The 21065-nt window shown below is 41.7% G+C and overlaps 1 protein-coding gene across 2 annotated transcripts in view; it reads left to right on the top strand.

Moving 5' to 3' along the window:
- gtf3c4 (general transcription factor IIIC, polypeptide 4) overlaps positions 1-19323 on the top strand; it is a 36566-nt gene extending 17243 nt beyond the window's left edge. The window contains exons 3-5 of one of the 2 annotated variants that reach the window (XM_060935443.1): positions 3569-3699; positions 10149-10237; positions 15173-19323. In XM_060935443.1, the coding sequence (XP_060791426.1) occupies positions 3569-3699; positions 10149-10237; positions 15173-15237 (285 nt within the window). In that variant the 3' untranslated portion in view covers positions 15238-19323. Of the gene's footprint in view, positions 1-3568; positions 3894-10148; positions 10238-15172 lie in introns of those variants that run through there. The other variant, XR_009655712.1, reaches the window with a different exon arrangement.
- Positions 19324-21065: the final 1742 nt, after the last annotated feature.

Raw genomic sequence — 21065 nt, 5'->3', positions numbered from 1 at the left:
CCACCTGTGTGCAGTCAAAAGCTACGTTCACACTGCAGGCTGAAGTGACTCAAATCCGATCTTTTCGCCCATATGTGACCTGTATCCGATCTTTTATTGACAATATGAACGACACAGATCCGATTTTTTCAAATCCGACCCAGGCCGTTTGGATATGTGGTCCTAATTCCGATTCCTATCCGCTCTTTTCATATGCGACTTCAGTCTGAACCGCCAGATCGCATTCATCCGACTTACACGTCATCAACAAGCCACAAACGTCACTATTCTGCGCTGAAGTAGGCCTCTCAAAAAAAGTTACAACAACATGGCGCATAATCACGGGCGCAGATAGAGGGTGGGACTCGTCCCACCCAGATTTAAATTCACCTCGTTCGGTCCCCCCCCCCACACACACACTTATAGGGAGGAAAAAACGTCTATGCTGTCTTTCTTTGCATAAGGCAAACCTCACGGAAAAATCAAAAGACTAATTACCATTCGGTTTATTGAGGTGCACAGCAGTGTATACATAGTTGCAACAACTCACATAAAACAAAGACTGATATTCGGTTGGTTGAGCTGCGCAGACTGCACAGGTTGCGAGCTCGAGCTTGGTTGCTATGGTTACTAACAACAAGTTTGACAGGCATATCGGGGTTGGTTTGCTGGCAGCTTTGTCCCCCCCAGTTTTTTGTCCCTCCCAGTTCAAAAAACGTATCTGCGCCCCTGCGCATGACATCAATGCGAGGGACGCTTCGGGCTGTGAAGGTTCTGAATCTTCTCAATGGAAGGACGCAAAGGTTAGGGAGCTGATTTCCATTTGGGGGGATACAGCTATTCAAGCTAGATTGGAGGAGTCATACCGCAACCGGGCGGTTTTACTTCCGTAAACACTGGCCATGCTCACTGCGTGTGACGTCGTCGTATCCTGCAATGCGCGGAACACTTTTAGGTCGCTTTTCGTTCATACTGAGGATCACATACAAGTCGCATATATTTGTTAATGTGAACGACCTCACAAAAAAATCGGATTTCACAAAAAAATCGGAATTGAGCATTAAGCCTTGCAGTGTGAACGTAGCGAAAGTGTCACATGATGTCTGTATAAATCAACCTGTTCTAGAAGGACCCTGACTTTGCAACACTACTAAGCAAGCAACATGAGAACCAAGGAGCCTCCAAACAGGTCAGAGACAAAGTTGTGGAGAAGTATAGATCAGGGTTGGGTTATAAAAAAATATCCCAGGGAGCTCCATTAAATCCATTATAGCAAAATGGAAAGAATATGGCACCACTACAAACCTGACAAGAGAAGGCCGCCCACCAAAATTCACAGACCGGGCAAGGAGGGCATTAATCAGAGATGCAACTAATGCCGCTTTTCCACTACCAACGCGGCTCAGTTGGGCTGAGTCGAGCTGAGCGGGGCTGTTGGAGTTGCCTTTCGACTACAACCGTGCTGAACCGTGCTGGCTGGAAGTGGGTGGACACATTGGGTGGAGTTAGCGAAAGTGGGTGGACGTCACGTGATGTCGTTAGGTGGCGCAAACAGTGACATCAGTGATCTTTTAAGCGGTAGTCTCACGACCCGGAGAGTAAACAATAAACATGGAGGACATGGAGTCGTTAGTGTTGCTGGTCTTGGTGCTGTGGCTTGTTGTCACCGACAACGCCAACAGATACTGGCAAGAGCGTATAGATGAGGCGAGGCGCATAAGGCTTCAGAAATTCTCGTAATTCGTAATTCTTCTTCTTCCGGGTTTACGGTGTTTACAGATCCCAGCGTGCTCGCGGGGCGTGTGTGGGCGTGTGAGGACACTCCTCCTCACCAATCAGTGCACAGGGGAGTGTCTGCTCACGCCCCTAGCCCCACTCGGCTCGGTTTGGCTCGCTTCAGCCCCACTCCAAAACCGTGCGAGTTTTGGGCGCTAAGCAGGGCTGAAGCGAGCCGAGTCATGCTGCTCTGAGGTAGTCGAAACACGAGCCGTGTCGGGCTGAAGCGAGCTGAAAAAGGGTAGTGGAAAAGGGCCAAAAGACACAAACGATAACACTGAAGGAGCTGCAAAGATCCACAGTGGAGATGGGAGTATCTGTCCATAGGACCACTTTAAGCCATACACTCCACAGAGTGGGGATTTATGGAAGAGTGGCCAGAAGGAAAAAAAAAACACATTTGGAGTTTGCCCAACAGCATATGGCAGACTCCCCAAACACTTGGAAGAAGATTCTTTGGTCAAATGAGACAAAAATTGAACTTTTTGGCCATCATAGGAAATACCATGTGTGGTGCAAACCCAACACCCTGAGAACACCGTCCCTACAATGAAGCATGGTGGTGGCATCATGATGCTGTGGGGATGTTTTTCATCTGCAGGGACAGGAAAGCTGGTCAGGACTGAAGGAAAGATGGATGGCATGAAATACAGGGTAATTCTGGAGGAAAACCTGTTTGAGTCAGCCAGAGGTTTGAGACTGGGACGAAAGTTCACAGTCTAGCAGGACAATGACCCTAAACATACTGCTAAAGCAGCTACACTGGAGTGGTTTAAAGGGAAACATTTAATAAATGTCTTGAAATGGCCTAGTCAAAGCCCAGACAGACTTCAATCTAATTGAGAATCTGTGGCATAACTTGAAGATTGCTGTTCACCAAACACAACCCATCTAACTTGGAGTTGGAGCAGTTTTGCCTTGAGGAATGGACAAAAACCCCAGTGGCTAGATGTGCTAAGCTAATAGAGACCTACCCCAAGAGACTTGCAGCTGGAATTGTAGCAAAAGGTGGCTCTGGAAAGTATTGACTTTGGGGGGGGGATACTTATGCACACTCCAGATTTCTGTTTTTTTTATTTTTATTTTCATCTTAATTATTGTTTGTGTCACCAAAAAAACGTGCACCTTTTAAAGTGGTAGGCATGTTGTGTAAATCAAATGGTGCTAACCCTCCAAAAATCCATTTTAATTCCAGATTGTAATGCAACAAAACAGGACAAACACCAAGGGGGATGAATACTTTTGCAAGGCACGGTTATATAATTAAAAATATTTTGATGAATAGTGTTACATTCAACTCGGAAAGAACGAGTGTTGATAGTGCTACATTAAGTCGAGATTTCTCCTTGCAGTGTGTCCACTTCATAAACTAGCACACAGTCGGCATACTCGGGTGTCGGAAATCTAAATTAAAATATAGATCCTCTGATGTCACCGTGTACATCAGACTCATAATGTCTTATTCTCCAACACAGTGTTTGTACTTAAGTCATTAGCATCATCGTTTATGAATCTAGCAAGCTTAATCCTTTCACATATTAGTATAAAGGTTCATCTCGAATATTGCCACGGCATTAGATTTGTACAAAAAGGGCGGGTAAGATTAAATAAATAAAGATTGATTGGACCCTATTATGATATGATGTGGGTTTTGTTTAAGGGCAGCTACGTATCTCCGATGTTTGCTCAAAAAGTAATAAAGTCGAATGCAGAGAAACATAGGAGGAGGGAGGATAGGAAAGGTCAGATCTCTAGCGAATGAATAGAAAGTATTAAAAGATTGATCGTCTATCATGTCTTGCATTCTCCACAGGTTCTGATTGGACACGTAATGAAGAAAATGAACAAGCAGACGTTTCCCGAGTACTGCAGTCTGTGTAAAGAGGTTCTGCCCTTTACTGACCGCAAGCAGGCTGTGTGCAATAGCGGACACATATGGCTCAGGTAAGACTGCGTGCTATGACACACGCGTTTGCGTAGACAAGCGACTGCGTCGTGAAGATCATCGTTCACGTACTTGCCTGTGCACGCCACGTGTTCCTGGAGGATTCCACTACAGGGCACAGCACAGAGCTCGGACCGTGTAGGAAGTCCGGATTTGCATGATGTAAACAATAAGCATGTTGACACTTGAGCAGGTTAGTATTTGGTTATCCTGCTTCTACACTGCCCCCCACTGTTCATGTGTGTATTGCATCTCGTGAATGCATAGCGTTCATTTTTGAGGACGTGCGCAATCTACGTACCAAACGCGCGAGGCAGCAGTCATGCACACACAAGCAAATACTGTACATCTTCACTCTTGCACGTCCTCGTTATAGTCATATCTGAACTAAGTTTTTCCAAAATTAGTTTGCAGGAATTTAACATGTTCCTTGGGAACGTGTTATGTCAACAATTTTGGCACATGCTGAAAATACTGTTAGTTTTAAAAAAAAAAGTCATTATTAATGAATTGTTTTTGGTTAGAACCAGGCTTGTAGTACTCAAATCCGACTCGTGACTTGACTTGGACTTAAGCACTGATGACTCGGATTCGTGCATTAAAGGAACAGTCCACCGTACTTCCATAATGAAATATGCTCTTATCTGAATTGAGACGAGCTGCTCCGTACCTCTCCGAGCTTTGCGCGACCTCCCAGTCAGTCAGACGCAGTCAGACGCGCTGTCACTCCTGTTAGCAATGTAGCTAGGCTCAGTATGGCCAATGGTATTTTTTGGGGCTGTAGTTAGATGCGACCAAACTCTTCCGCGTTTTTCCTGTTTACATAGGTTTATATGACCAGTGATACGAAACAAGTTCAGTTACACAAATTGAAACGTAGCAATTTTCTATGCTATAGAAAGTCCGCACTATAATGACAGGCGTACTAACACTTTCTGCGCGCTTCGGCAGCGCATTGATACCTTCACCTCTCGGAGCTCAGATATCAATGCGCTGCCGAAGCGCGCAGAAGGTGTTAGTACGCCTGTCATTATAGTGCGGACTTTCCATAGCATAGAAAATCACTACGTTTCAATTTGTGTAACTGAACTTGTTTCATATCACTGGTCATATAAACCTATGTAAACAGGAAAAACGCGGAAGAGTTTGGTCGCATCTAACTACAGCCCCAAAAAATACCATTGGCCATGCTGAGCCTAGCTACATTGCTAACAGGAGTGACAGCGCGTCTGACTGACTGGGAGGTCGCGCAAAGCTCGGAGAGGTACGGAGCAGCTCGTCTCAATTCAGATAAGAGCATATTTCATTATGGAAGTACGGTGGACTGTTCCTTTAACTGCATTCGGACTTGTAAATTGGAGGCGAGGACTCTGATTTTTTTTTCTTTCTTTTTTTGTAACATGCTATAATAATATTTATATTTACATAATTTTTTAGACTAATTTTGTGCAAGAGAATGCACATTCACCTGTTCATACATCATGTTCAGGAAGACACTAACGTCAATGGTGCTAAAATGCCTGGACAGGACGCCCCTAGGATTGTCCGCTTTGCTTATACGGACTTCTCGTGCAGTGGGAAAAAATGCACTGCTGTGTGTTCCATATGTAGAAGAACTATCGAGGGGACGACCTCGAACTTCAATCGTCATTTGGCAAGACTCCACCCAGAGAAGGAAGTGACACGCTATGTTCATTGCTCTGTAGATAGTGGGCAGAGCTTGTTTGCTGAGCGATGAACTAGCTAGTGTTAATCCCCTCATGTTATTTGCCCTGTTGATAGTGGGCGGGGCTTGCTGAGCGATGAACAAGCTTTTTATCTGTTGCCTGTTCACTAAAACGGGGCAGTCGAGCAGTAATGTTAGTCCGACACAGTAGCAGAGACGCTTTCACATAAACGCAGCAACAGCCACCGTCAAATGGTGCAGATGGAGTCTTGTTCTCGGACTCGACTCAGTCTTTTTAATGACTTGGACTTGAACACTGGGGACTCGAGGTTTAGTGACTCAACTACAACACTGGTTAGAACTTTTATATTATTTGAGATGAAGTTTAAAAAAAAAAAAATACACATTACACACAGCAACTCGGTCATTTTACGAAGGGTGCCAATAATTCTCAAGCACATTCTATATGAAATGAATTTTAAATGCACCTGCTTTGTGATTTTTTTTATTTTTTTTTAAATAGTTACAGTTAATGCAATTATTATAGTAAGCCAGTGTAATCATACAAACTGTAGTGAAGGATAAAACGCGTTCAACGAAATCAATCACGTAAGGGTCATGCTGTTACAGGAAACCAGTCAACGACAGGATGGTATGATGTGGGTCAACGTGAAACTGAGTAACTGTTCCCACTGATGCCATGTACACACGTAGCCGGGTATTTTTAAAACCGAACATTTTCCCCCCCTCCGTTTATAAAAATGTTTTATCCACACCACCTCGTCTTCGAAAAAAATCCCTTCCACACATAACCGAACATCTGCGTTTTCAATCACATTCATAAACATTCCAAACCTGTAGATGGCATTATTTCCCCAAATCCTACCCCCTAATCACATCGCCTGTGCTCTTAGAGCAGTAGTTGGGCTTCTAAAATTAAACATGTAAATAGCACCTGCACAATAATTAACGCTTTCAAGGCACTACACCGATCCATTACTCTTTAGCTAGCCGCACACTACGCCGATTTTCAGCGTACCGAGCCAACTGAAGTCGCGAGTCAGGCGTAAAGACTAGTTTTCGATGGTACCGACTCATCTCACAGCCGATTCGAAAAACTAATCGGGAGCCAGACTGATCGGCGAGAGTCGCTAGCAATAGCCAATCATATCTTTCGCATATAACACGTGACATCATTAAACACAATTTCTAGCGCGAGAAATACGTGTTGGTAGCACCTAATGCAGGTATATACTGTAATTCCATAGACTGAAGCTTTATCCATAGACACAGTGGGCTGGAAAGCCACTCTGCTCAAGTTGTGTGGCTGAATTCCAAATCGCTTTAACTCCCCTATATAAGTGCACTATTTAAGGTTGGAAATAATAGCTCATGCAGCCTAGATAGTGCGCTACATATTCCGTGTTGTGTCATTTGTAATTCAGCCTGTAGCATCTTCAAGTGTTGGATTTAACAGTAACTATATCCAATAGCCAATCACAAAGCTATTAAGTTGTCACGTGTCGCTTCAATCGCGACTGCACTCGTCAACAGTCGGGGGATATGTGCGTGCCCTGTCGGGAGTCGGCTCTGAAATGGGTCGGTTCGGTACCGCGTGGATCGCCGTAGTGTGCGGCTAGCTTAAGTCCATGCTTAATCTGGCTTCTGCAGTAAACAAAGGTTGCACGTTTGACGTCAGGGCAGATTTGTTGTCATTTTTTTGGCGCAGATTGTGACATTCTAAAACGCAAACCTCCGGTTATCTCTGTCTACACGAAAAGGCATACACGGAGTTTTCAAAAATCTTCACTTTGCCCGGAGTTTTTTTAAATATTCGTTTTTGATGTGTTTTCATGTGGATGACAGGCCAAAACGTAGAAAAATATCTTCGATTTAGCAGATACCCGGCTACGTGTGGACGGGGTCTGAATTTCATTAGTTAACAATAACAGGATGTATCGTAGTTTTTTGTTTCTTTTATGCCACATTTGTCAACAGGTTTTTTTTTTAATTTATTTAGTAAAGAATTATGTCTTGTACTTTTTTTATTGATTTATTGTAACATTTATTGAATGTCCACGAAATGATTAGTTCCTGTTTATCGTTTACTTTATAGCAGCTATAAACGTTAGACTGTTAAAGGTGGTCACAAATATTGAGAGACAGCGTTGGTGTGTGTGTGTGGTAAAACGACGTGCTTTCTCCACATCCCCTCACTTGTAGAACGAAGTTGAGGTAAGAGTGCAGGTTCAGCTGTGGGAAAGTTGGATCCCCTGAAGCAGTACAATTGAAGGTTAAAGGTTTTGCTCAAGACCCCAAGAATGGAACATGGGATTTGAACTCTTAACCTTCTGGTCACTGGTACCAAACCACTAAGGAATTACTACATAGCGTTTGGAGCAGGAGATGGATGTATTGATCATTTACATTTGTTGGTGTGGCGAGATCTCACCGGGAGGGCAATGTGTACAGTAAAGATTTAAAAAATAAAAAATAAAAAAGGGGCAGGGGGGATAGTCTGTCTTCCTGCCCCCAACATGTGGTTCATTAGTCTCTCCCAGAACAGGGGTATTGTTGCTCTCCAGCCAAGGGCGATTGGCTTCAGTATTGCCTTGATGTTGCAGAGGTGAACAAATCAGTAACCCAGCCGCCTGGGACAAGCAGATTTCCTGTTTCCTGTCTGGGATATTCTTTTAGTTTATTCATGTTCATACAAGCATGTTCAATAATAAACCAAACCCTGCTACCTACTGACTTTAAAAAAAAAAAATCTAATTTGGCATGTAGTTATGTTTTTAAATGTAATGTGATGTCTTGCTAAACGTTGGGCGACAACTTGCTAACTTTTTGTCACGGTGTGCGTGATCATGCATCACATGCGTTTGTTCCGCTTCGCCTGTGTTAAAAGTAGACGGCCTTTCGATTTCATAAAACCAGTGAAATTTAGTTCCCTCTGAAATTTGGTCATTGTGATGTATGCTTTTCTGTGGCGAGAGGATTAAAGCAAATAATGTGCATGAAATCACTAGCTTCGCGGAGTCAAGCAGACAGGAAGTCTGCGTGCGTATGCACAGGTTTACCTTTCGGTGGCGTCGGCGTCGTCTTTTGGGTTTTACGGCAGCTGGCATCCAGTTGTATTACCTTGACTGTGCACTGACCGTTCCATCATTCTGTCGCTAAACGAACAGCTGATCACACCGAGGTGCTCACTGAGCGCCGATATTTATTAGTTTGGTCCTGCGTTTCCTTTCCTTCGTATATAACATAACGTCTTTGCTTCTCGCTTTCCGTTACTGTAGTCGGTCTTTCATGTTTCATTCGGGTCCTCCTTTTTCTTTTCTCCTGTTTCAGATTTGTATCCCACAATGCCTTGCGCAAACGGGGAAAGCCCACCACGTGATGCATGACGTAGTATCTTGAATTGTGTCATGGTGAAGCAAGAAATAATGGCGGAGAATTTAGGGCCACATGGCCCTAAATTCATTAATTGTTCTCTGTGTCAGTGTCGTGAAAATAGATGAATCATGTAAGAATCATTTTGTGAAATAAATGAATAATGGTGAACAAATCGCATGAAAGGGAATGAATTATATGGGGGGGAAAATCATGTAAGAATCCCATATAAAAATGAATGAATCATGTGAAGGTAAATGAATCGCGGGTGAAAGTCGTGTGTGAAAAATGAATCGTATGTAAGAATCACGGTGAAGCAAGAAATAATAGCAGAGAATTTAGGACCACATGGCCCTAAATTCATTAATTGTTCTCTTAAAAAAATAATAAACTTGGAAGTCTGTGATTCGAATTCAGTAGCTTTCGGTCCACTAAACAAAAATAATTGGGCGTCAGGGAAAATTCTTTTTTTATGACCTACACTTGAAAAATCTGAAAGGCAGTCTAGCTTTAAAATCTCATGGAAATATAGATTGTGTGGGAATAAAAATCACACATGGAAATAAATAAATCTTGTAAGAATTACATGTGAAAATAACTATACATGTACTACTACTATATAAATAAGTCCACTATGTGAAAATAAATGAGTCGTGTAAGTAAGGAATCATTTTATAGAGGGGAAAACGACTCGTGTGAACAAATCACTTGAAAGTAAGCGAATCATGTGTAAAAATCATATGTAAGAATAAATGACTGACTCGTGAAAATAAATGAATCATAAGGATCACATTAATAACATCACATATCAACTGAATCGTGTCAATGACTTGAAAATAGATGAATCATGTAAGAATCATTTGAGAAATAAATGAATGATGTGAACAAATCGCGTGAAAGGGAATGAATCGTCGGGGGGGGGAATCGTGTAAGACTCCCGTATAAAAATGAATGAATCATGTGAAGGTAAATGAATCGTGGGTGAAAGTCACGTGTGAAAAGTGAATCGTATGTAAGAATCACGGTGAAGCAAGAAATAATAGCAGAGAATTTAGGGCCACATGGCCCTAAATTCATTAATTGTTCTCTTAAAAAAAAAAATAAACTTGGAAGTCTGTGATTCGAATTCAGTAGCTTTCAGTCCACTAAACAAAAATAACTGGGTGTCAGGGAAAATTCTTTTTATGACCTACATTTGAAAAATCTGAAAGGCAGTCTAGCTTTAATGCTAGCTAACTAGCTCGTCATATATTCTTTCATTATTTTACTTATCCAGTTTTAACCCAGTGAGTCAGATCATAGCACTACATGTAAGTGTATCCAGCATAACACCAGGCTAAAACTTAAGTATTTTCTCAAGCCCCTGTGTGTCTTCCCTCTTTACTTTAGGTGTGTGCGGTCATATCAGGTCTGTCAGAGTGTGACGTACCGCCGCTGTCTGCTGCAGGACAGCATCGCTTCAGTGCCACAGCCTGAGGGTAAGACCTGGTGCTCGATTGGAGTTCTGCCCAGCGGCTTTTCTTGGCGCACAGACATGCATACGCACGCACACAACCTTTAATATCCTATAGGAGAAGAGTTGGGTGATATGATGGTAGATCAATAGTGCAGTATATTAATTAGGGCTGGATCAGTACCATTTTTATTTTATTTTTTTTCCATATAGAGTATGATGGTAAGCAAAGCAGACTACAAACTGAAAATGTTGTGTTTTTCTACACCATGTTCCTACAAGTAAGCTGATAAACACCTTAAACATAAAACGACCGCTTCAGGAAGTTTACTGTAGTGATTTTAAACTCATGCAATTCATAAGGCTTTAATGATATTTTAATATTAAACAGTCCCACTGAATTCAGCTTTCATTTAGTATCCTTGGACTGATGCATCATGTGACCAAGTTGGTTCAGAAATGTGGGTAGGCCTACCATTAATTTGTGAATGATGCTGACATAAAGAAGGATTGTTTTAAAAAGATCAGAGTCATGGCTGGCGGAAAATGTATGCACGCCAAATCCAGTGCAATATTTTTTAATATTTCATGCTCGTTTCACTCTGGTTTCGAGCTGCAAACATCAGCAGTGTCCTGAGTCCTTTATAAACATGCTGTCAAGAAAGCAAGCGTTTCAGGTACGGCCGTTGTCAGGACGACGGAGATGACAACGGACAGTTTCATAATCTCATTCAAGAGTCGAAGGTGAAAGACAGGATGTCGGACAGCAAGAAAGAAAGCGGCGCTCACGGTGTTGTGTGTTTTACAGGTGAAATGTATGATGTGAGCGAAGCCGGCGTATAGCAGAGGCTCGCCGCTACATTCAGGACTATTTTGCAGGCTGTCACCTCCTTCACTGCGTATGTTTGCAGTGGGAAAACTCGGAGAAATCAGAACTTGTTATAAAATTAAAGGAGAACTGAAGGCAAACTTTTTTTTTATCAAAATTCTATTTATCTCATTTTATTAAATATAGAAATGATCGCTATTTTGTCGCTGCTATAGCAAGTTATGAGTGTTTGAAATATGCTCTGTAATATATTAGTCCATATGTCAAAGCAATGGCCATAAACGAGATTCGTCGAGACCTGTGCGAGACATCGTAGGACGGAAGTAAAACGTACAGCGGAAATCAAAGCGACCGACATCTGCCAACGTTGTCAAAAGACGCGTGCGCCCTCTTTCGAATGCTGATGTAATCAAGCCGGAAGTTTTGTTTGTTTTGATAGCAATCAGGAAAGTTAGAAAAAAGTCGGCAGTAATCGTCATTTGAACTCGTTTTTGTGCAATATTTCGTTTGGAAAACAGTTCTCAAAATGGCGGCGCTGACACTTCTTCACGTTTCGAAGTCTCGCACAAGTCTCGTGAAGATCGCGCAGATAAGCGACGCCTGCCGTGGACCGAACGAAATAAATTCAACACGGCTAAAAACCGAATAGGCCGATAAGTATAATATTTAATTGCAATTAGTTGCAATACGAGTCACGATATAAGGTTACTAAAACCGAAAACGTAATTAAATAACACGTTAATTAAGAAATAAAGCAAGTTTAAAAATGGCTTCAGTTCCCCTTTAATTGTCCCTTTTTTTATCTGCATAATATTTGCTTTCTGTGTGAAAGTCCTTATGACAAAAAGACAAGTTCAAAAAAATATATTGATATGTGCGAATTAATCACACAGAAAAAAAAGGCCTTTCCAGGCAAATCACCTTGAGAACCTTTGAAAACATTTATACATAATTTTAAAATGATTTTTTACACACCAGTTTTATCCTTTCTTTGATTATGATCAATTTGTAATTATTTGCATTTCAATTCAGTTCCATTTTTTTTAATATGGAGCTTATGTCGCAAATCAGCTTTACAGAAATATATAAGTTTTAAATGTATGGATTTATAATTCAGGGATCCCAGACGTCTGCTATTTAGCGGAATTCCGCTATTTTCTAGCGAAAGTGTGGTTTTTTTTTTTGGTTTTTTTTTTAAATCTCTTGTATATCCATTAAAAATATGTTTAAGTAAAATGACCAGCAGAATATGTTCTGATTTGGTTTGCTTGTTTAGCGATGTTTTCGTCAGCTTCGTTTGTTCTCGTTGACATTCGGGAACACTCGGAAGTTAAATTGATGTAAATACCATGAGCAGTGTTGCCAGATTGCGCGGTTCTCCGCCCAGTTGGGGGGTTTCAAGTGCATTTTGGCGGGTTTTGAACATATTTTGGGCTGGAAAACGTCAGGAGTATCTGGCAACACTGACCGCGAGACTGTACGCGATAGAACAAGAAAACAATATGGCTGCGCCCATTTGCTAGAAAACATGTTTTAACTCCGTTCGTGCTTTTGTTTCTAATGCGTTGAACTTAATTCAGAGCCCTGCAGGAACATCAGAAAAGCAGAAGGAAAGATCAGAGAAACAAAAGCAGAGAAAACTGGAGGAAAGACAGAATGCACCCCAGAAAAGAGCATTAAATTCCTTTGCAGTGAAACCTTTCAAAAAGAGAGGTTTAAATCAAATATCTCCAGTATTTGCTGTACATATGTGTATATCTAATATTACTGGATCATTAATTTCTGCTCATATTCATGATTTTTGAAAAATGAATGTGGCTTATATTAGACTAGTTTTGACATTAACTTGAAACAAAAAAATAAACAAATGAGATGCACTATGGATACTATTGTTATAACAATCAGTGGGATATTTAGGCAAGTATATTCTTCAAAGCTACATTTTCGTCTAATTTTTATAATTTTTTTTTTTTTTTTTTTGCCACGTCATTGATTACAAAATATGGCATCAAATAGATACACATTATGGTTAAATTCTGTTGCTTTTCTATGTTAAATCTATGTAAAAAATGTGTTCTATAGCATCTTTAAATGTTAAAATCTCAACAGCTTCAGGCAGCCCCCTTGACCCCTGCTGATAGTTTCTCATCTCATTATCTCTAGCCGCTTTATCCTTCTACAGGGTCGCAGGCAAGCTGGAGCCTATCCCAGCTGACTACGGGCGAAAGGCGGGGTACACCCTGGACAAGTCGCCAGGTCATCACAGGGCTGACACATAGACACAGACAACCATTCACACTCACATTCACACCTACGGTCAATTTAGAGTCACCAGTTAACCTAACCTGCATGTCTTTGGACTGTGGGGGAAACCGGAGCACCCGGAGGAAACCCACGCGGACACGGGGAGAACATGCAAACTCCGCACAGAAAGGCCCTTGCCAGCCATGGGGCTCGAACCCGGACCTTCTTGCTGTGAGGCGACAGCGCTAACCACTAGCCTACACCACCGTGCCGCCTGGTGATAGTTTCTTACATTCCTCTATTTTTTTTTAAATTACTGCTGGGATCCCTGATAATTGTATCCCAAACGAGCAAGCCTGTGGCGATGGTGGCAAGGAAAAACTCCCTGAGACGACATGAGGAAGAAACCTTGAGAGGAACCAGACTCGAGTTGTGGGTTGTTGTTGTTTTTGTTTGTTTGCTTTTTTTAAATCCTCATCTGGGAGACAAGACAGCATGATTATAAATAACTTGCGTCTATATGGTCAAAAAGTTTTAGCATAAGTTAATTTTTTTGAAGTCATCAGCTGTTTACTGATGGAGACCTGAGTGTAAAACTGTTCATGGTAACTGCAGTCCTAAAGTTATCTTGGAAATTGTTGTCCTCAGTCGTCGTAGCAAGTGTTTGTATTAATTGTCCAAAGCCATCTTCTAAGTGTATAATTAATTATAATGATTGTCGTTGGAGCATCACACCATTAGTTCATTGCACATTGCAGTAAACACTAACTAGGTGGAGAAAAAAATGTCGACAGACAATGCTTTGAAATCTGAACAATCCTGAAATTGCACGTGACCCCTGTGTAGCCGTATCCATGGTAGGTGGCGCCACCTAGTGAACAACTCTTGCTGGAATATGTCTTCAGAGTCTTCTGGGTGAATTTCAGTGAAAACATTCTAGCAGTTTACGAATAGTAGTGTTTGGTCTGACGAGTCACCCAAAAGTTTCAAACGCCCATAAAATGTTAAATATGACCGATGGCGCCACCATCTTGATAACTTTTTCTACATACCAACCTAGGGAACATTCCATACGAGTTTGATCAAAATCTGATCACTCCTGTAGGAGGAGGAGTGATTTTCATGAACTTGTACATGTTAGCCTCATCCATGGCAGGTGATACCACCTGGTGAACAACTCTTGTTGGAATATATCTTTAGAGTCTTCTGGGTGAATTTCTGTGAAAAAGTCCCAGCAGTCTAATTTATTTATATAAATAAGTTATTTATAATCACGCTATCAGTTATCACCCAGATGAGGATGGGTTCTCTTTTGAGGCCGGTTCCTCTCAAGGTTTCTTCCTCATGTCGTCTCGGGGAGTTTTTCCTTGCCACCGTCTTGCTCATTTAGGGATAAAATTAGTTCATGTTTAAAGCCTTTAATTTTCTGTAAAGCTGCTTTGCGACAGTCTGTTGTTAAAAGCGCTATAGAAATAAACTTGACATTGGTTCTAACGCAAAGCTAAAGTAGCAAACTTTATACATTTCATAGTCCGGTTTACCAAAACTTTTTTTTTTTTTAAGTTAACTCCTCAAATAAATACAGACGACATCAATACCTCAATAAAGACTCTCCTTTCAGTTTACCCTGTGTATAATCCTGCGTGGTAAAAGGAGCACTAACGCACCCACACAAACGCACCCATGGTGACATCAGCTCCCATTAAACATGCATTAACTAATGAAACCCCACCTCTCATACCTGCGGTGTGACATTAGCTAATCACGTCGTCTCAACCCCGCTCGGCGAAACACAATCACGGAAAACGGCGACTCGATTGTCGGGTTGTGTTTGCATCATGTTCATCGCCTCTCTTGGATTTCCATTTCCTCTTTACCTCTTTACAGATCCAGACTGGGTGAAGAAGATCTTACAGGGGCCGTGTACGTTCTGTGACTCGCCGCTGCTTTGACGCACTCGACGTAGAAACACCGCAAGTCCCAAAGCTGCTGATACACACCTTACAATCTGTCCAGCGCTGTTTATTTAGGTGTTTTTTTTTCTTTTATAAATCTAATAATCCATGGCTAATATATGATATGTAATGTATGAGCATTCTGAATGAACTGTGTAATTTTTCCGTCTTTTCTAAAGCACTGGTTTGTTTTGTCTAGAGTTTGGGATTGTTTTTGTTCTGTGGTGCCGAGGTCAGTTGTGTGTACGAATGGAAAAGGCGGGAAAACCTCCCCCAACTAAGACACCAACTTTTTTTTTTTTTTTTTCCTCCCCCCATTTTTCCTCTTCTATCTGCTGAACACTTCCTGTTTGATCCCTATGCTGCTACGTACAATTCCTCTTTACCACAACTTTTTCTTTCGGCTTCGTCGTATGGTTTCGCTTCTTAATTGGCTTTCGGAAACATCTCCATCGGCAGCGTCCTCGGTCTTCACACGAGAACTTTACACAGGCTGGATGAGGAGAGATTAAAGCCCGCGAGAGACAGATATGCAGCGAGAGACAGAGGCAAAAGTGTTTTAAGAGTGCGTTTCGGCGCTTCCCAAGGGATGCGCGTCTAATGAGATACCAGAGTAATGAGGCACGGGTTCCAGCCACAGATGTGATTCTCATTTTAATTAAGAAGAGGCGGGGTTAGAGTGCATATTGTTAAATATAGTTAACCCTCTTTCTTTTTATGGGCCGTGGGGAAATAAATACAGAAGCCGTACAGTTTGACACAGGATCCGACTGTACGTTCTTCCCCATGTTCCTACCTCAGGATCAGAGCCGGGAGATGATGTTTCGAAAATGGTGTTTCGGTTCAGTCTCGTTCACTCTTATCCTCTATATCGGATCCCGATCCCCCAGAACGCCCTGCTCCGTCTCTGAGGTCGTTGGAGTGTATCACTTGAAATAAGAAGCGCTTAGATTTTATAAAAGGATGCTGATATAAAAAGCCCTGCTGTTTGTTGCTCATGGTTCACCAGTCCTCCAAAAAAATGCCGGTTTTTAAGTACAACGAGAATGCAGTTGTGATCAAAGAAGGGCGAGAACCCAAAAGGAGAACTCGCTACAGCATCAAATGTGTCTGTTATGCGTCACTGTAAATTTGTCCACCAACACAGCATCCCATGTAATCCTGAGGCAGATAATTGTTTTAGTATAAATACACAGGTGATTTATTAAAAATATATATATATTTCAAACTACAAAAGCGGCATGCAAATGTAACTAGAATGCATTTCCGGAGAAAATGCGAAAGTGTGCTTGCTCAGGCGCGCCGCCATGGCGACCCGGCAAGAGAAGCGACCACACGCCCACACAAGTTTTGTGTCAACACGCAAAAGTTTGGCCAAGACACAAGGCAGATTCTCATACGCAGATGACAGGCCAGCAAGGGTCTTTACAGGGACATCCCAGAGCATCACTAACCTGAAGATTTAGATGCAATTCTAAATCCGTAAAGAAATATGACCCAAAAAATGTTTTTGCTCATTGTGGCACCCCCTAGTGGCCAAATGACACCAAATTTGATGAGGGTACATGAACTGGTGCCGAAAGTCATGTCAACAAATATGGTCTTGAAACATCGAAGTGTTTCTGAGATATGAGCCAAAATACGTTTCTGCTAAGTGACGCCCCCTAGTGGCCAAATGACACCATATTTGATGAGAGTAGTTTGGATGGTGTCCAAAGTCATGCCACTAAATATGGTCCTGGTACGTCAAAGCGTTTCCGTGATATGAGCTCACTTCCTGGTTGGTGGCTTCGCCATCAATTGTGATTGGCTGCCACGGGCGAACGCTTTGACCTATGAGAGCGAAACGAATATCATTCATCAGGCATGGACTGGAGATTGTGTGCCAAGTTTCGTGACGATTGGACAAAACATGCGGCCAGGGTCACTACCTTCACTTTGGAAAAAATTAAAAATGGCAGAAAATCTAATGAGGCGGAAAATGACGTCATAGGGTGCGTTGGAATCGTCTAGCTCCAAGGATTCCAACAGTACCAGACTTATGAAAATCGGACATGCGGGTCAAAAATTACGTGCATGAACGCATGTAAGAATTTGATCAGTTGATGGCGCTAGAGCATGAGACGTACCCACATGAAACTTGATGAAACCAATCAGGGTCCATTCCTCTATCAGTGTACCAAGTCTCATGACTTTACACCTTACGGTTTGGCCTCCCGAAGGAAAGATCTGTTTTTTGCGTTGCGTGCCCATTCATTTCAATGGGGAAATTATGGGAGAACGACAAGGTGTATCGAAAAGCTGTATACAAGCATACATCTGCACTACAGGCTGGACAAGTGAGAAGTGGAACGGCGTCTCTAACTCGAATGCCGCGGGAGGAGTAGCGGCTCAAAAAAGTCGGTGGAAAAGAATAAAAAGAAGCTTTAATAATAATAAAAAACGCGTCGGAAAACAACAGTGTGCTCGCTTTGCCAGCACACTAATAACACTGCGGCGCAGACTTGTCACTTATCTACGCCGAGTCACATAAAATACTTTTGTTTTGAAATCGATAAACTAAATCACAATCCCACCTTACCTTTTAAATAGCTTTAGACCAAACTTCAGCGCGTCTTTAGTGCTTTTAGGAACAGCGTTTTCTTTCATCATTTGTAATTGTTCCTCACTTACAGTGATGAAGCAATCGGCCGCCATTTTGCCAAGTCGCTCGAGGTGATTATCGAGAAATAGTTTGAATTTCTCAACCAATCAACGCATGATTTTCTATAATCACCTCCGTATTTATACTAATTTGCGTTAAAACCTCCTTGAAAAGTGACTAATAATGGAAGTAAATGTTTATGTACGTTTAAATATACTTTTATAGATTGAACGTGCTCTGTAGCTATACAAGTTGTACTTTTCGCCCTTTGGGGGATAGTCTCTAGAGTTTACGCAAAATTGTGCGTAAAACAAAAAACATCCAGCGAGCAGCCGTTCTGCAGGTGGAAACGTCCTGTTGATGAAGGAACAGCCAGGCTTGAGTTTGAGCCCTTGAAAGGAAGTCTGTGCTAACCCAAATAAACCACTCTATACAACCATGGTGAGCAGAAAAGCATCTCAGAACACAAGATGTCGTACTTTGATGCAAATGAGCTGACTTTTCTCATCAACAAGGCGTTTCTGCTCACAGAACTGCCGCTCGGGTCTTTCGTTTTTAGTTAATTAAGAAATGTTTTTAAAGAGAAATTGCAAAATACAGGTGGATTGTTTTGCAGTCGCTCTGTCATAGTCGCACATACGCTACGCAGCCGATTGGTAGAAATTACACAAAAAAAATGTTCAGTCTTGAATGAGGTGGAACAAGCCTAAATGACTGTCACGCTCAACTTTTTTTTTTTTTTTCCTTGTTTGTTATGAACGCTGTTTTTCTCAGGAGGCGCTCGTCCTTTTGGTGTGGGCGAGGGCGTGTGCCATGCTGATAGGTGGAGACCCATTGTGCCGAAAAGGTTAGCAGTGTTTTGGCAGAGCCTCCTCCGTCTTTAATATAATGAGATGTCAGAAAGCATTTGTACAATAATTACAGCCCCCTCCTCCTCCTCCCTTTCTTTCTTTGTACGCACACACTCAACCCTTCAAAACACAGGCTTTGTTTCTGCAACATACGATATTCAGAGCCTCTTCTTTAAACGGTCACTTGGATCCAGGACTTTTGTTGCAGCATGTCGTAATGAGTCGCTGTATTTTAATTCAGATGTTCATACATGTGTAAATCTGCTTTTTTTTTTTTTTTGAACCAGTATAATAGGTTCGTTATGAAACCTCTCATGCACAGTATTTTGATTAAACGTCTTAAATGAGTGAGTGAGTGGGCGTGCCACTGCTGTAAGTAAGCTACTGTAGAAATTAGGCTCCAGTGCTGTTGTTTTTATCTTTCTGCTGCTTATACACTGTACGTGCTCTAATTCCTTAATGGGCACCATTTATCTTAAATTAAAATGATGCCGTCTGTGTATATCTATATTAATAACCATTTTTGCTGCCATAAAGTGTGTATATATTATGTGATCTCAAATAAAGGCAATTTTGTAAAATTTTGAATTGTACAAAATGATTTCATTTATTATTTACAAAATAGTTTTATATTAATACATGATTGAGGTTTTTTTATATTAACTACTGATATTTTTAAACGAGCATAGCTGTAATTTTGTTTTCAGGTATGAAAGTCTGCAGGACAATGGTTTTTATGCTTTATAGTTTCTCAGTAACATGACTTAAGTCTTATTAACTTCAATAGAAAGAGGAAAAAGGATGTTTAAAGCAGCTATAAGGAAGGGGAAAGGGATAACAGGAATTATTCTATCCACGTTCACTGGATATGAGCAGTCGTACACGCTGATTGGCTACTACTATCATATCAGATCATATATCATGAGTAGAGAAAAACAAAATGGCGGAGCGTGTTGCGGAACCAACCGAGGACGAAATAAAAACTACTCGAAGAAAAAACGCCCAAAAATACCAAAAAAAAAAAAGCAACAAAATATGGAATGAAAGTATTTGATGGTAAGAATGTATCTTTTTTTTCAATAATAGTATTTTTTTTATTATTATTATTATAGCTTTTTTCACAAATTCTTGGTCATTTCGCCGGTTTGTTTACATTCTAAGCAGAAATGATTTTGTCGGATGTATTGTATCAAGTTTTTATTTATTAAATTTGTAAAAAAAAATAAAAATGCTCTAGAATAAAGTTATTCCACTCAACTCGGTGCGCCGCATCAGCTATCCGCTCATGTACAACTCGATTTCGTGGAATAACTGTTAACTAGTGGACATAAATCTAAATCATTTGGCAAATTGATGTGGGCTGTGGTATCCGAAGAATAAAACACTTCAAGGTGTGCTCATCTCATCTCATTATCTCTAGCCGCTTTATCCTGTTCTACAGGGTCGCAGGCAAGCTGGAGCCTATCCCAGCTGACTACGGGCGAAAGGCGGGGTACACCCTGGACAAGTCGCCAGGTCATCACAGGGCTGACACATAGACACAGACAACCATTCACACTCACATTCACACCTACGCTCAATTTAGATTCACCAGTTAACCTAACCTGCATGTCTTTGGACTGTGGGGGAAACCGGAGCACCCGGAGGAAACCCACGTGGACACGGGGAGAACATGCAAACTCCGCACAGAAAGGCCCTCGCCGGCCACGGGGCTCGAACCCGGACCTTCTTGCTGTGAGGCGACAGCGCTAACCACTACACCACCGTGCCGCCCTCAAGGTGTGCTGTTGTAGAAAAACAATCAACTTTGTGACTGTGCTACGATGGGCCACGTGACATCACATCGTCATTCACGATTTTCCTGTTTTATTCCTTGCGTAGTTCCATAATTACCACTGAAGATCAAATCATGGAAATTCTAACAAATATAGCGCTAACCATCTATCAGTGTTCCCTATGAAGCCACACCTCCAAAAACTCCCTGATTTGACGGACAGGCCGAGATGCCTCCTTGTCTGATTTGGTTGTAATTTCCTGGTCTCCATCATTTTATTTTCTCTCCTGTCTGGGGCCTGAGAGTGATATTCTTTTTCTCTGAACGAGTATTTTTTTTTTTTTTTTTTTTTTTAAAGATATTTTTTTGGGCTTCCCGCACCTTTATTGGACAGGACAGTGCAGAGACAGGAAACGAGCGGGAGAGAGACGGGAAGGGATCGGGAAACGACCCCGGGCCGGAACCGAACCCGGGCCGCCCGCATCCACGGCACGGCGCCCCCCCTGAACGAGTATTTTATTAATGGTATCAAATGAAAGGAGGCGTTCAAGATATC

This window comes from Neoarius graeffei, chromosome 12 (assembly GCF_027579695.1).
Source record: "Neoarius graeffei isolate fNeoGra1 chromosome 12, fNeoGra1.pri, whole genome shotgun sequence".
NCBI classification, from domain to species: Eukaryota; Metazoa; Chordata; class Actinopteri; order Siluriformes; family Ariidae; genus Neoarius; species Neoarius graeffei.
The sequence above is the reverse complement of the archived record's forward strand: the minus strand, read 5'-3'. Positions and strand labels throughout refer to the sequence as shown.